The 12,319-nt window shown below is 60.2% G+C and overlaps 1 protein-coding gene across 1 annotated transcript in view; it reads right to left on the bottom strand.

The window, feature by feature from the left end:
- The window catches only part of DYNC2I1 (dynein 2 intermediate chain 1), a 33,594-nt gene that overhangs the window by 2,304 nt on the left and 18,971 nt on the right, over positions 1-12,319 (bottom strand). Inside the window, exons 11-23 of the mRNA XM_090287746.1 lie at positions 11,329-11,458; positions 10,719-10,830; positions 9,784-9,869; positions 8,600-8,729; positions 6,954-7,126; positions 6,061-6,223; positions 4,810-4,923; positions 4,653-4,714; positions 4,284-4,335; positions 3,828-3,888; positions 2,554-2,653; positions 2,237-2,368; positions 88-311 (exon numbers count right to left, since the gene is read on the bottom strand). Coding sequence (XP_090143872.1) covers positions 88-311; positions 2,237-2,368; positions 2,554-2,653; positions 3,828-3,888; positions 4,284-4,335; positions 4,653-4,714; positions 4,810-4,923; positions 6,061-6,223; positions 6,954-7,126; positions 8,600-8,729; positions 9,784-9,869; positions 10,719-10,830; positions 11,329-11,458 — 1,539 coding nt within the window. The remainder of the gene's footprint in view (positions 1-87; positions 312-2,236; positions 2,369-2,553; positions 2,654-3,827; positions 3,889-4,283; positions 4,336-4,652; positions 4,715-4,809; positions 4,924-6,060; positions 6,224-6,953; positions 7,127-8,599; positions 8,730-9,783; positions 9,870-10,718; positions 10,831-11,328; positions 11,459-12,319) is intronic.

Here is a 12,319-nt window from a genome sequence, read left to right as displayed (position 1 = left end):
GTTTTTTTAAAGTAGCAAAATGTTGTGTCTACATTAAGAGCCGAGCAATGGCGCGTCTGGGCGGGCCCGGGCTCTGGCAGGACTTACCTGTCTGGGGAGATGACGTGCTGGGCCACGGGGCCCAGGTCACTGTCCAGGAGGTCCCAGATGTGAATGCGGGAAGTATCATCCCAGACGAAAAACACGGCGGGCCTGGTCGGGGACCACTGCAGGCCCGTGACGGCGTGGCCCTCAGTGCTGTGGTCCCACTGCAGGAGCGGGTGCTCACACGTCAGCCGGTGAAGCCGGATGCTTCCGTCCCCGCAGCCGACCTGGGGGGGAGGAGGGGCTGTGCATCATGTTCTTTTCCTTTTCTATCCAACCTCAGCAGCCAGGGAAATTTTTCAGAGCATTAGCTTTTTTACAGTTTGCACAGCAAAGAATAAGTTGATTTCGTTTTTGTTTTTGACACATAAAATTCTAACATAAAATCTGTCTGGGCAAACTACAAAGACCAGCACCCACCCTGGAGGGTCTGGTACGCTCCGCACGCCTCCCTCTCCCCCTCCCCCAAATGGCTAGTAGTCAATGAACTCAGTGACTGTAGAAATAGGTGTTATTTTTAGCAGAGTGGAATCTCGGCGATTCAAGCACAGAGCATTAAGATTGGCTCCATGAACATAAATAAGCCACTTTTAAAAAATTTACACGTTTGCACCAATAATATATTTATACATCCCCTTGGATTGAAATGCCCATAAAACAAAACTTAGCTGGTTTAGTAACAGACCACATTCTTAGCTAAAAAAAGAAGCTTTTAAGTGCTCTTCACTCCACGTAGCTAGCCTGTCACACACTCAAAGCAGAGCCGGCAGCCAGCAGCCAGGAAGGGCCCTTTGAGCCCGAGGCCTGACAGATGAAGGAGCACTTCAAGGTGACAGGAGCCAGGCTTCCCGTGGGGCTGCACGAGGGGGGCGGAGTGCCGGCCTGTGGTTGGCGTGTGCCCTGCCCAGCGAGTGCCCTGACTGTCCAGGTGAGCACGTGAGGATCGGGTGAGGTCGTGAGGGTGCAGGTGAGGTCGTGAGGGTGCAGGTGAGGTCGTGAGGGTGCAGGTGAGCACGTGAGGGTGCAGGTGAGGTCGTGAGGGTGCAGGTGAGGTCGTGAGGGTGCAGGTGAGCACGTGAGGGTGCAGGTGAGGTCGTGAGGGTGCAGGTGAGGTCGAGAGGGTGCAGGTGAGCTCGTGAGGGTGCAGGTGAGCTCGTGAGGGTGCAGGTGAGCACGTGAGGGTGCAGGTGAGGTCGTGAGGGTGCAGGTGAGGTCGTGAGGGTGCAGGTGAGCACGTGAGGGTGCAGGTGAGGTCGTGAGGGTGCAGGTGAGGTCGTGAGGGTGCAGGTGAGCACGTGAGGGTGCAGGTGAGGTCGTGAGGGTGCAGGTGAGGTCGAGAGGGTGCAGGTGAGCTCGTGAGGGTGCAGGTGAGCTCGTGAGGGTGCAGGTGAGCAGGTGAGGGTGCAGGTGAGCACGTGAGGAGTGGTAGGACCCCTGTATGGCAACCACGTATTTCCCCACAGGATGCTCATGAATCACAAAGGGGAGACGGTGATCCCTCGGGGTTGGTTTCTGCATCATCCAGGGAGCCAGCAGGTAGCCTAGGATGCAGGCCTGAATTTCACCATGAGGAAACTTCACACAAATTCAGACTGAGGCGCACACTGCCCTTCGAAGCTGTCAAGGTCACGAGGGACTGAGGAACTGTCTGAGATTGAAGCGACGCAGTAACTGATGAGACGCGTTACCCGGGAGGTGATTTTGCTCACGAAGGACATGACTGAGACACCTGTGACATTTCAGTCACATCTACAGACCAGGTGAGGGGCTGCACCGGCACTAACTTCCTGGTGAACTGCGGCGGGACTGTGGCTACTCAGCAGCGCAGGATGGGACTCACGTCTGCAGCTGCTGAGCTGGTTACAGGACGTGAGTCCACACACTGAGGGCATGAATGCAGACGCCGCGGCGAGTGTGGGACAGAGTCAGACCCTCTCTGCAGCCCTTGTAACTTCCAGGACGTAAATCACGTCAGAATAAAAACTTCTCAGAAGGTCCCCAATAGGCATGTGATGACCTGCGCTGACGAGACCTGTAGAAAACCACACAGGGGGACGCGCAGACGCCCCAAGCCAGCGCGCGGGGCCCGAGGCACAAGCAATCAGCCGAGAACCCCCAGCCCGTCCCAGCAGGTGCCGTCAGCCCTTCTTACCAAGAACACCGGTTCTCCGAACGGTGAGATGTCCACTGCGTTCACCGTCACCGGCCGCGGGCCGTGCTGCTGGGGTTTGAAGAACTTGGGTGACACCCTCACGTCCTGCCAAGTGCCGTGGCTCACCGCACCCTGGCAGCAACAGACAACGGTGACTAAGGCAAAAGCTTTGGAGTCAGTTTGGCTAAGGCCAGCATTTCTGGGGCAATTTGATCAACATTATAAAAGCAAACAGCAAGTCCGTCTTTAATGATGATACTTATCAAGCCACTTAGGGAAGAGGAGGTTTCCAAAATGAAATTGAGAACGTTCCTCACCATGTTCGTGCCGACGAGGAAGCGACTGGGATCTGCAGGCAGAAATTTAACACTCAGTGTTTGCGCGGCGTCCCCGGGTGCATCACCTTTCTGGGAGAGGCTGGAAAACACAGCAAAGGTGAACAGACGGGCGTTGACACCGTGAGGGCGGGGACGACGCAGCACGGTTCTCCCTCGTCGCATGTCCTCGGGTGAGGGACAGGCCGTTGGTTCCACAGTCCCACGACCCTCCCACTTCTGTTCCTGGGCTTTGGGTAATTTCTTCAGCAGCGTCTGAGCTGCGCTCTGACTACGTAACCCGTGCTCAGGACTGCACACGCCACCTGCGAGCTGAGGACAGCCTCCTGCTCCTCCAGGGGCACAGCTCAGCCCATCCAGGCTGCCCAGGTCTCCATCCCTCCTCCCTTCCTGCCCCTCATCACGTGTGGGACCTAGAAACCGAGGCAGACGCCTGGGCAGGAGCAGGTCCTGCCTCTCACCAATGCTGGAACTTGGCGGTCAGTCCTCCCTCCGACTGAAAGGCACGCATGCCCCACGCCTGCCGCCCTGGCTGCAACCTGACCCTTCACACAGATCCCTGCACCAGCTGCCCCCCGCCCCCCGCATCCCCCGCATCTCCAGCTGCCCAGGCTGAGCCCTGAATGGCTCCCTGTGCCATCAGCACAGCAAACACCCCTAGGATCTGGCCACGGACCTCCCTCGTCGCTCCACAGCAAACTGCCTGGCATTGCTCTAAATGGTCACCTGCGGGGGGCTCTTAACATATCAGACAACTTCACTACATGACTGACCCCTGTGTCAGTGACATTTCAATCAGCTGAGGGGGGTTCAGGGTCTGAAAGCCCAGCCTCACTGCAGCCCCAGGGACCCAGCCTGATGAGACGCAGCCAGTCCCAGCACCGCTCAGGGTCCCCGACTGCGGTCAAGGGCAGAAACATTTCTCCCAGCAGCAGGTTAACACAGGACAGAAACACCATCGATGGAGCCTGTGTGTCTCACACGAATGTTCATGTCGTATCCCGGCACACAAGTGAAGGCACGACCCTGAACTTCTCAATTAAACTTCCAAGTCCATGTTTCCGGTTCTACCTCACTGCACGGCTGTATTAATACTGGATGAAAACAGTCAGAGCGGGCCCCTTTGTAAGATGGACAACACTGTAATCAAGGAGGGTGGCTGGCTGCCCACTGACGCGTTAATCGCCACCCATGGCACCTCTGTCTGCGGGACCCGGGGGCGGGGGCCTGTCCAGCTTCGGGAGGTGCAGTCTTACCTGTCGCTCAGGTGACACACAGCGCTGTGCACCAACTTTACTCTCCCTCCAGGTATTAACCCTAAAAACAGAGACACGCGGGATGAAGGCGCCTGTTCACCTGGGACGCGCCCAAGTCTAGTCACCGGCGCTTGGGTGAGTCGTTCCAACCACAAGGTGGTGCCTGGCCGGCCGCTACCCTAAGACACACGCCGCAGAGCCTGGGGCCTTCCAGCGCAGGGGACAGCGGGACGCTGAGGTGTGCACAGAACCTCTGAGCCCTCACAGGCCACGCTCAGCCAGAGCAGCCTCCGCTGGCTGCGTCCGAGGGGCTCGCCCAGCGCTGATGAGGCACGAAACACAGAACTTCAGGGCCATTTTCCAGGCAGCCGACGACTCATTTTTCAAGTGGTTCATGGTATCTTTCTTCATTTTAGCAAACACTGACTGAAATTAGTCCTTTTGTTTAATAATTACCTAAGTCACTGGTTGACCCTGCCATATCTGCCTTCGGTAATTCAACAACCACCTAAAAACAGAACATTGAAATGAATGGTCCGCATTTCGTAATCACGGCAGGACCTAAGCAGAGCACAGGTCTATGAGGACAGCAACCTGCCTCAGGTGCTAAAAGCGTCCCCGCTCCAGTAACAGGAAGCACCGCTCCCCTCAGAGCCTGCGTGTCCCCTGCCATGGGTGCACTTGCTTCCCTGTCCCCACAGGGCCCTGCCTGCTCTGATGTCCCCGTCAACCCCCACCCCGCCAGCACGGTCTTGGTGGGCCGGCCGCACACTCCGCTCCCAGAGCCCAGGTGTGCAGGGCTCTGCCCCGATGCGCCCCACTCACCCACATGTTGAGAACCCCGCTCTCGTCCAAGGATGCGATGCGGAAGGACAAACCCGACATTTCTAACGAGAACAGAGAAAGAAGAAACAGCGAGTAAGCCCGGAACGCACGGGTCACGGGCCAAGTCGAGAGTTTTGCGACCGAGGAGGGGCAGTACCTTCTTGCGCAGAGAAAGGTGAGAGGACGAGGCTCTGTCTCCTGTGGCCGGATGCCGAGACAGGCTCCACGGCCCGCAGGGGGCTGCGGTGGCTCACGGAGCGCAGCACGCCGTCTGCGGGAAGCACACGGCCCCACCCGCAGTGAGCAGCATGCCAGAGACGCAGCCAGCGCCACGAGGCTGGGCAGACAGGCCCCAGCTAAGCCACACGTGACTGCCGCTCTCAGCATCACCACGGGGCAGAGCCCACAGACCCCAAACCGCCTGTGAGCAGGGACACGGGCCACCACGTCTGCAGGTAGGAGGGCCGCGCAGACAGACGGCCACCACAGAGATGACCTAACTCCCAGGGCAGGGCCTGGCGTCCCCGCAGCAGCGCGGTGGCACCAGGGCAGACCCACGCCCCGACCCTGTCACACACCGACACCTGCTCCCCCACGACAAAGTGCCCAGCAGACACACCGGGCCAAGTCTCCACAGAGCCCCCGTAAAAATGCAAACCACAGCACCCAGCTGATGCAAGTCCTCCCCTCAAAACAGGCAGGAAAACAAAACCCAAACTCCAGCCGCATCTCGGAAACGCCTGGCGTAGAACCAGGGACAGAACACTGGTAGCGGCGGTGGGAAGGGAGGCACACACTCCACGGGGGCGGGGCTGGGGGCTCCTGGGTGGGGACGGAGAGGAGGATGGAGTGAGGACCATCGGCTGGGGTGGCCAGGCCCCTCCTGTCCCCGAGCAGCTGGGACGAGGGCGACACAGGGATTAACAAGTGACGCCTCGGAAGCACGAGAGAAAGGCTGGAGCACGGCTCCCGCCCGGCGGCGGGGGGCGAGGGGGGGGCAGGCTGCTGCCGCGACGGCCGGTTGTGGCTCGGCTGCGGCTGCGGACGTCTGGTCGGGGTCACAGCCGCAGCTGCCTGGCGTGAAGCACGCGTGGGTAACGAAGGATCCCGGCAGGTCCAGCTGCTCCGGTTCCTCTCATGCCCCTTGGTGGAGCTAACTGAGCCGGGAGCACACGTACCAACACGCCTTATGCTAACCTAAAACTAAACGCTGCTCCCTGAGGATCTGGAACCGCTAACTCAGCAGAAGGGCACGGCGGCTGCTGGTCCCGGGCACCAAATGCCCCTTTTCTCACAGGTCACAGCCCCAGCCGCTGGGGCTGTGACCTGAACAATCAGCACCAGGACATTTCAGGCGTCCTGCGACTACGTCACGGCTCACCCCGAGTCACCTGCAGGCCCCACTGACCCGTGGAGAACGTCGCCGTCCTGAATGTCCAGACGCAGTCGCTCAGCGTCACGTTGCGATGGATCCGAGAGTCTTCTCTGAGGTCCCACACGACGACCGAGCCGTGTGCAGTTCCCGCGAACAGCAGGAAAGCCTTGGAGGGGCTCAGACAGCAGCATGTGACCTGGGAAGACACGCGGAAGGCTCTCTGTTGCCACGCGTCCCTGCGCCCCTCCTGCCAGGAGCTGCGGGACATGCTGAGCGGTCAGCTCTGAGCGTGGCTTCCTCACGTGGGAGGCGGGTGACGGGCCAGCCCTCTGGCACACCCGGGCTGTGACCCCATTCAGCCCCATCAGCAAAGCCACCTTCTGTCTGTTCACAACCTACGTCGCCAAAAGTTATTTTCAAGCCCCCAAACTGACACCCACAAGTTAACTGTTCTCCACAGTCCTGACGGAAGCGAGGACTCTGAGGTCCAGGAGCATGTACCTGGGTGGCCTGTGGGGTCACCAGCACACGGCCTGTTACCTGGGCCCGGACGCGCACGAGGCCGTGGGCTGAAATCTCTCAGCAGCTGAGAGCCCTCTGGCGTGTCCAGGGCCCACACGGGTGAGCACAGAGCGCCTTTCCGGAGCCGGCCCTGGGCCCGGGCCCAGGTTTTCACGCAGCCTGGAGCCGCGTTCACGTTTAACTCCCCGGGCTAACCAGGCTTCCCAGGTGAGTTGGTCCTTCGAACTAATGATTTCTAGAGTCAAAACAGACACGCTTATGTGTCCCGTCACACCTGCATGAACGGAGCTGAGGGGGGCGGGCAGGAGAGAGAAAGGGTCTGTCCGTTCCCGTCGTCCTGTGTCCCTCTGACCCACGCCACCTGCCCTTCCTCCTGTTAGCCCCACGGCTCCCCCGCGTTGTACCTGCGACTCACAGACCAGGACCTTCTGGGGCCCCGAGGGCTGCCAAATGTCCCACACGCAAAGCACGGATCTGCCGTCCAGCAGGGGGGCGAAGGCCTTTGCGGGCAGACCGTGAACAGACACCACCATCCGTCTCTGGACCTGAGAAGCGTGCAAGCAGCATACTTTTTGATCTGGGAGAAAATAAGAAAAATATTTCTGCATTTGAGTGAACTGCCAGAGCCCATGCTGAATTAACACACGTAAGGATACGTAAGTGAATTTCAGCTTAACGAAGAAACAGACACAGTTTTAAAGCTGCACACGCCTAGAATCTGGGTAGCAAGTGGCCCCAGCTCTACCAGAAGACAGTCTGAGTTGCCTTGTGGTTTTGCTAAAAAGAGAACCTTCCAACTCTGTGCAACGCAGCCTGGAGCCAGGCCGCCTACGTGGGCCCTTCAGTTCTCACGCCGCGGGGCCTCTCCACCCGGGAGTGGGACCAGCGGCCATCGGGCCTCCTCCCGACCCCACCCTGTCCTCCTGAGAACGTGCCCAGCCGAACGGCTGCACACGTCACTCGTTTAGCCCGTTCCTAGTCTGTCTGACCCACGGCATTTCTGTCTGTCCACTGGTGAATCTCAGCAGTGCCTGGGACGCTGTGGACACAGGCTGAACATTCGTCAAATACAGGAACGCGTGGAGGAGCAGGCACGCGGGGGCGTCACTGCTGCGTGTGAGCGCCCTGTGACAGTGGAGCGTGGCTCCTTCTGAGGCCCTGGCTCCCCGGCGAGACAAACAGCAGGCCTGCCACCCAGTCTCACGTCCTCTGTCCCCTCAGAATCCATCTCACTAAACACAATCGCAGATGCACCAGGAAAAACTCCCCGTTCACATGTGGACTCACACCCCCTCCAGGGGCTGGGCTGCAGGACACGCACACCAGCGTCCTCGCCGCGGGCTCCCACACGCCCGGGTCCCCTGCACATGCGCAGGCCTCTCCGGCACTGTCCCTGGGCAGCCCCGAGAGAAGAGGTGGGTGTAGCGTGTGCACACTGTGCTGTGAATGCTCCAGGTGCAGTGACCTGCTGTTTCCCAAGCAGAATAGCTCTTATCAAAAATAAGGCACTCGCAAAACACACGAGTTTTAAACTAGCCCTGCTATTTTTGCTCACGTTCAGTGCAGAAGGGTGCATGTGACTCTAACCCTCCCAACAGCAGGCCGGACAGGGGCTCCTGGCATCCCCTCCTTCATGGCCTGGACAAGGGCGCCGCCTGCGACCGCGCAGCCCCGTGTGAGAAGCGGAGCAGTGACCGGCCGGGGGAACGGGACCGGGCCGTGCAGATGCAGCCTGTTTAACTGGGTCTGCACAGCATCTCCTGTTCCGTGACCAGGGGCTGACTTGGAACCTACACACGAAGACCCGTGCGCCCTGCAGGCTGCTGCTCAGATTCGAGCGACATCCCAGGCACAGCCTACTCCCAGCACCGCCGCTGCCCCCGCTTCTCAAAGGAGCCGAGGGGCTGGACTGAGGAGGCTGCCACACCTGGCACCTCCGTGCGCCACCCAGGTCCCTCCCGTCATCCCAGGACAAGCCTGTCACGTCCGACATGCAAACCCAGGGCGGCACCGTCTGGTGTCCCGCTGAGGCACACCCGGGGGCTCTTACGCTGCAGGAAGGGCAGGCTGGTGTTCAGTTGAGCGGCGCTGTCGCTGAGGGGCAGGGTGCTGCCCTGCGCCTTGGGGTCCCGGCCGGGTGCTGCAGCCGCACGATCCTCTTCCAGCAGAACCGCAACCACCTTTCAGAGACAGCGAGCAGCCCCCAGTCAGCCCCCCACTGCGCTCCCTTCTCACGGAACAGACACTGGGCACCGCCCAGTCGTTCCCGGCATCCCAACTGCTGCCCACTCGCAGACACCGCAGACCCGGCAGAAGGAAGCCACACCGTCCCATCGGCACACCAGGGGAAACCGAGGGGCGGCTTCCGGTGCGGCACCTGCTGGAGAGCCGGTGTCGCTGGCTCACGTCACTCTCTTGGTAAAGTTTACCAAACTAACAGGACGAGGGACTCAGCTGACCATACAGCTTCCCCTGACATAACCGGGGTGTAGAGAGATGCCAAGCGCAGGCCACCCCTGCTGGTCTCCCTGTGGGGCCGTGGACGGGGCAAGCAGGGAGCCGAGGCCGCTGCCGTCACAGGCCCCGCTCAGGACCCTGCAGACGCGGGCAGCGTCCCCGCAGCATGAACGGTCCTCTGCCCTCACCCCTCCCGCCCTCCCAGCCGTTGGTCCTGCTCTGCCCCTCAGCCCCCCGGAGCTCCCACTGAGAGGCAGCTGTCCCCTGCAGGTGGCAGGAGATAGGAGCAGGCCGGACCAGAGACTGGGGGGCTCGTTCCACACCCTCACACCGGCTGCTCTGCACACCCTGAGCCGACACTCGGACTGTGACAGGGTGGGGTCGGGGCACCTGCTTTCCACTCGATGGCGCTACAAACATGACAGACGTGGGTCCTTCTCTTCAGAGTCAGGGAAGCACTCCTGGGGGACTGTGTGGCGATTGCCACCATTCCACAGCAGTTGGGGGCCAGGGGGGCTCTGAGGGGACGCTTGGCCGTGGGCTGATGACTGCGGACCCCCACGGGTTCCCCACGCCGCTCCCTCATCTCTGCGCGCAGTCGAGAGCTTCCATCAGTTTAAAAAGCCCAGGACCCTGGATGTGCACTGGCCCCAGCAGCTTCGCGTGTTTCCCAGTGTGTTTGCTTTGGGATGTGGCAGTTACTGCGAAGGCACAGAACTCGGACATGCAGCCGGCACTGCTGGTGGCAAACGTGACGGCTGCATCCCAGGCACCTACCTGGCAGGCTGCCCGGAGGAAGCAGGACAGTCGCGGTGTGTCAATCTTCAGGGCGTCCGCGGCACGGGGGTCTCCGCTCTGGCTCCCTGGAAAAGGTCACAGAGAACCAGCCAGGTGGGCTCTCGCCCAGCCACGCATCACTCATGCCAGAGTGTGACGGACAATGGGACCTGGAGGGAGAACTCAGAAAACCCCACGTTCACCTCGGGATCCACCAGAGGTTTTTTCAGAAACAACTGCATTCTGATGGAAGGAGACAGACTTGGGTGGTGAAGTTTACAGAGTCTCATTAACCCACGTTACCCCAATAAATGTAACTTAGAACACCAACCGCATCTTGCTTTATCGAGTCTGTGAACGGAGTCCTGCCTAAAGGCATTAAGTAAGACACGGGGGCAGGCACCGCACCCAGGAGAAAACTGCTCCGCAGCCTCACAGCTGTGGGCTGCTCCCCGCCTGCCCGGCTGCAGCTCCCTGCTGCGTCTCCGGCAGCTTCCCAGGCTGACACCTCCCCGTGGAGAGAGGATGCTTCTGACTTGGCTGCCGTGAGGAAGGTGCCCTTCAGCACGCCAGCTACAGGAGAGACCCGCGCATGCGCAGGGCACAGCTGGGGCCCGGAGCCCACGGGTGCAGCCTGTCTGGTCTCCATCAGGGAGCACCGGGAGGCACCCGGATGCCCACTCGGGAGCTGCCTGGGTGGAACCCGTCCCTGCCGCTGAGAGTGAGTGTTATGGACCCTGGTCCCGGCCCGGCTCAGCGCGCAGGCCAGTGGTTGGAAACGCTAGTTTGCTCCTACAGAGACTGCTTGCTATTTCCTGTCGGGGACCGACAACCACCCCCAGAGGAAGGAGAACAGAGAACAGGAACGGACAGACGCAACACCAAAACCAGCACCAAGACACTCAGCGTTCACGTCGGGGCAAAGAGCCGTTTACCCCCAGACGCCGCGGAGCCTTCCCCTGGGTGCTGGGTCCACGCCTCCCTGGTCTCCACCTGCTCCGTCTGAACGTCACGGTCAACGTCACCTTCATTACACTGAACGTACGCCTTAAAGACAAGGGGGCCAGAGTTAGCCCTGGCCTCGCCTTCAGACAATGTCTTGTTACTGAAAAGAAAAATTACAGCTTTTAAAATGACTCACGGCAGCCTTCTTGCTTTTGTCAGAAACAAGTTTGGCCTAAATCACCATCATGCAAAGACCGTGTATACAGTTGGCTACAAACGATAGGCCTAATTTCCCGAAGTGTTCCTGAAAAGTCCCATCAAACGACTAACTCAGCTGTGGTTATAAAACTACCAAGCAGCCCCGAGCAAGGGAACCAGAGGTGAAACTGGGCTCTCCGCACAGCGGCACGCGGGGCGTGGGAGCGGCCGCTGCACGTCCTGTCCAGGTTCACGCAAGCACAGGATGGGGTCCCCTGCTCCCCCCGTCCACGTCCCTCACACATCCCCAGCCCTCACCGGGCAGAGCGAGGCCGGCACGGCACAGGTCTGCCTTGTGCTGCACCTGCGCTTTGCCACTCAGCCAGCACCTCTCGTACTGACCTGCTTGGTGTTCTTCTTCCCGAAGTGTCTGATATACATGTCATACTCGGTGACTGGCGGCAGGTCCAAGAGAGAGAACGTGAGCGAAAAATCCAGGTCGATGAGCCGAAGCAGCTTTGTGCTGCGTGTCCTTCAAAACAAATTGGAAACGAGACAAATGTTAAATTGACTAAACACAGAGGGGCCTTCGGGTCTGAGGGAGCTGCTGTCCAGGACCCCGGATCTGGGGTTCGCTGAGGTATTCAGCAGTCTCGCGGGACCAGCGATGCGAGAACATCACGGCCCCCATTTCCCGTGGGTCTCACGTGGTGCTCCCCAGATGACACAAAATGAAGTCAGGAGACACGTTCCTGGAACTTTCGCAACTGGCTGTGCCGGGACCAGCATCACCCATCTGTGACGTCACCTGCGCTGCGGCCTGAGTGCATGTGTCAGAGGTGTGAGCCCACTGTCCTCAGGTGCGGAGACCAGTGTCTCCAGGATGTGACCACGCAGAGACTGACGAGCAAATCACCTGCCCCGTGGGGCTCCCAAACCCAGCGTGCTCTGGCTTCTCCTCTGCGTGCAGATGTCCCGTCCGACCGCCTGACCTGGTGTCCTCTGCCGCCGGGTGCCCCACGCTGGTGGGCGGACATTCACAGTTGCCCCTCCGCCACATCAGCTGCGCACGGGCAGCTTTAGTTTTCGTTCAGTACGATTTCCGCACAGCTGGGGCTCCGTCAGCGGGTGTCCTTCCCCATTCACGCAGGGCCTTCACCCGCAGCCGCCACCGTTCCCGCGTGCGCCTCCTGCCCTCAGTCTCTGAAGCCTGCCATAACCCGGCACCCATAGCGAAGACCCCCCTGCTGTGTTTCACGGACACGAGCGGTTCGAGCACCACCTTCCGCCTCTCGGTGTTTGCAGACCTGTGGCAACGTTTCCTTCCCCTCTCGCTGTGGAGCGCTGGGTCCGACTTCCTGGGGTGATACAGGTCACGACAGTCGCCAAAGAA

This window comes from Furipterus horrens, unplaced genomic scaffold, assembly GCF_987537825.1.
Source record: "Furipterus horrens unplaced genomic scaffold, mFurHor1.1.pri manual_scaffold_9, whole genome shotgun sequence".
NCBI classification, from domain to species: Eukaryota; Metazoa; Chordata; class Mammalia; order Chiroptera; family Furipteridae; genus Furipterus; species Furipterus horrens.
Note: the sequence above shows the minus strand (reverse complement) of the source record. Positions and strands in the feature narration are given on the sequence as shown.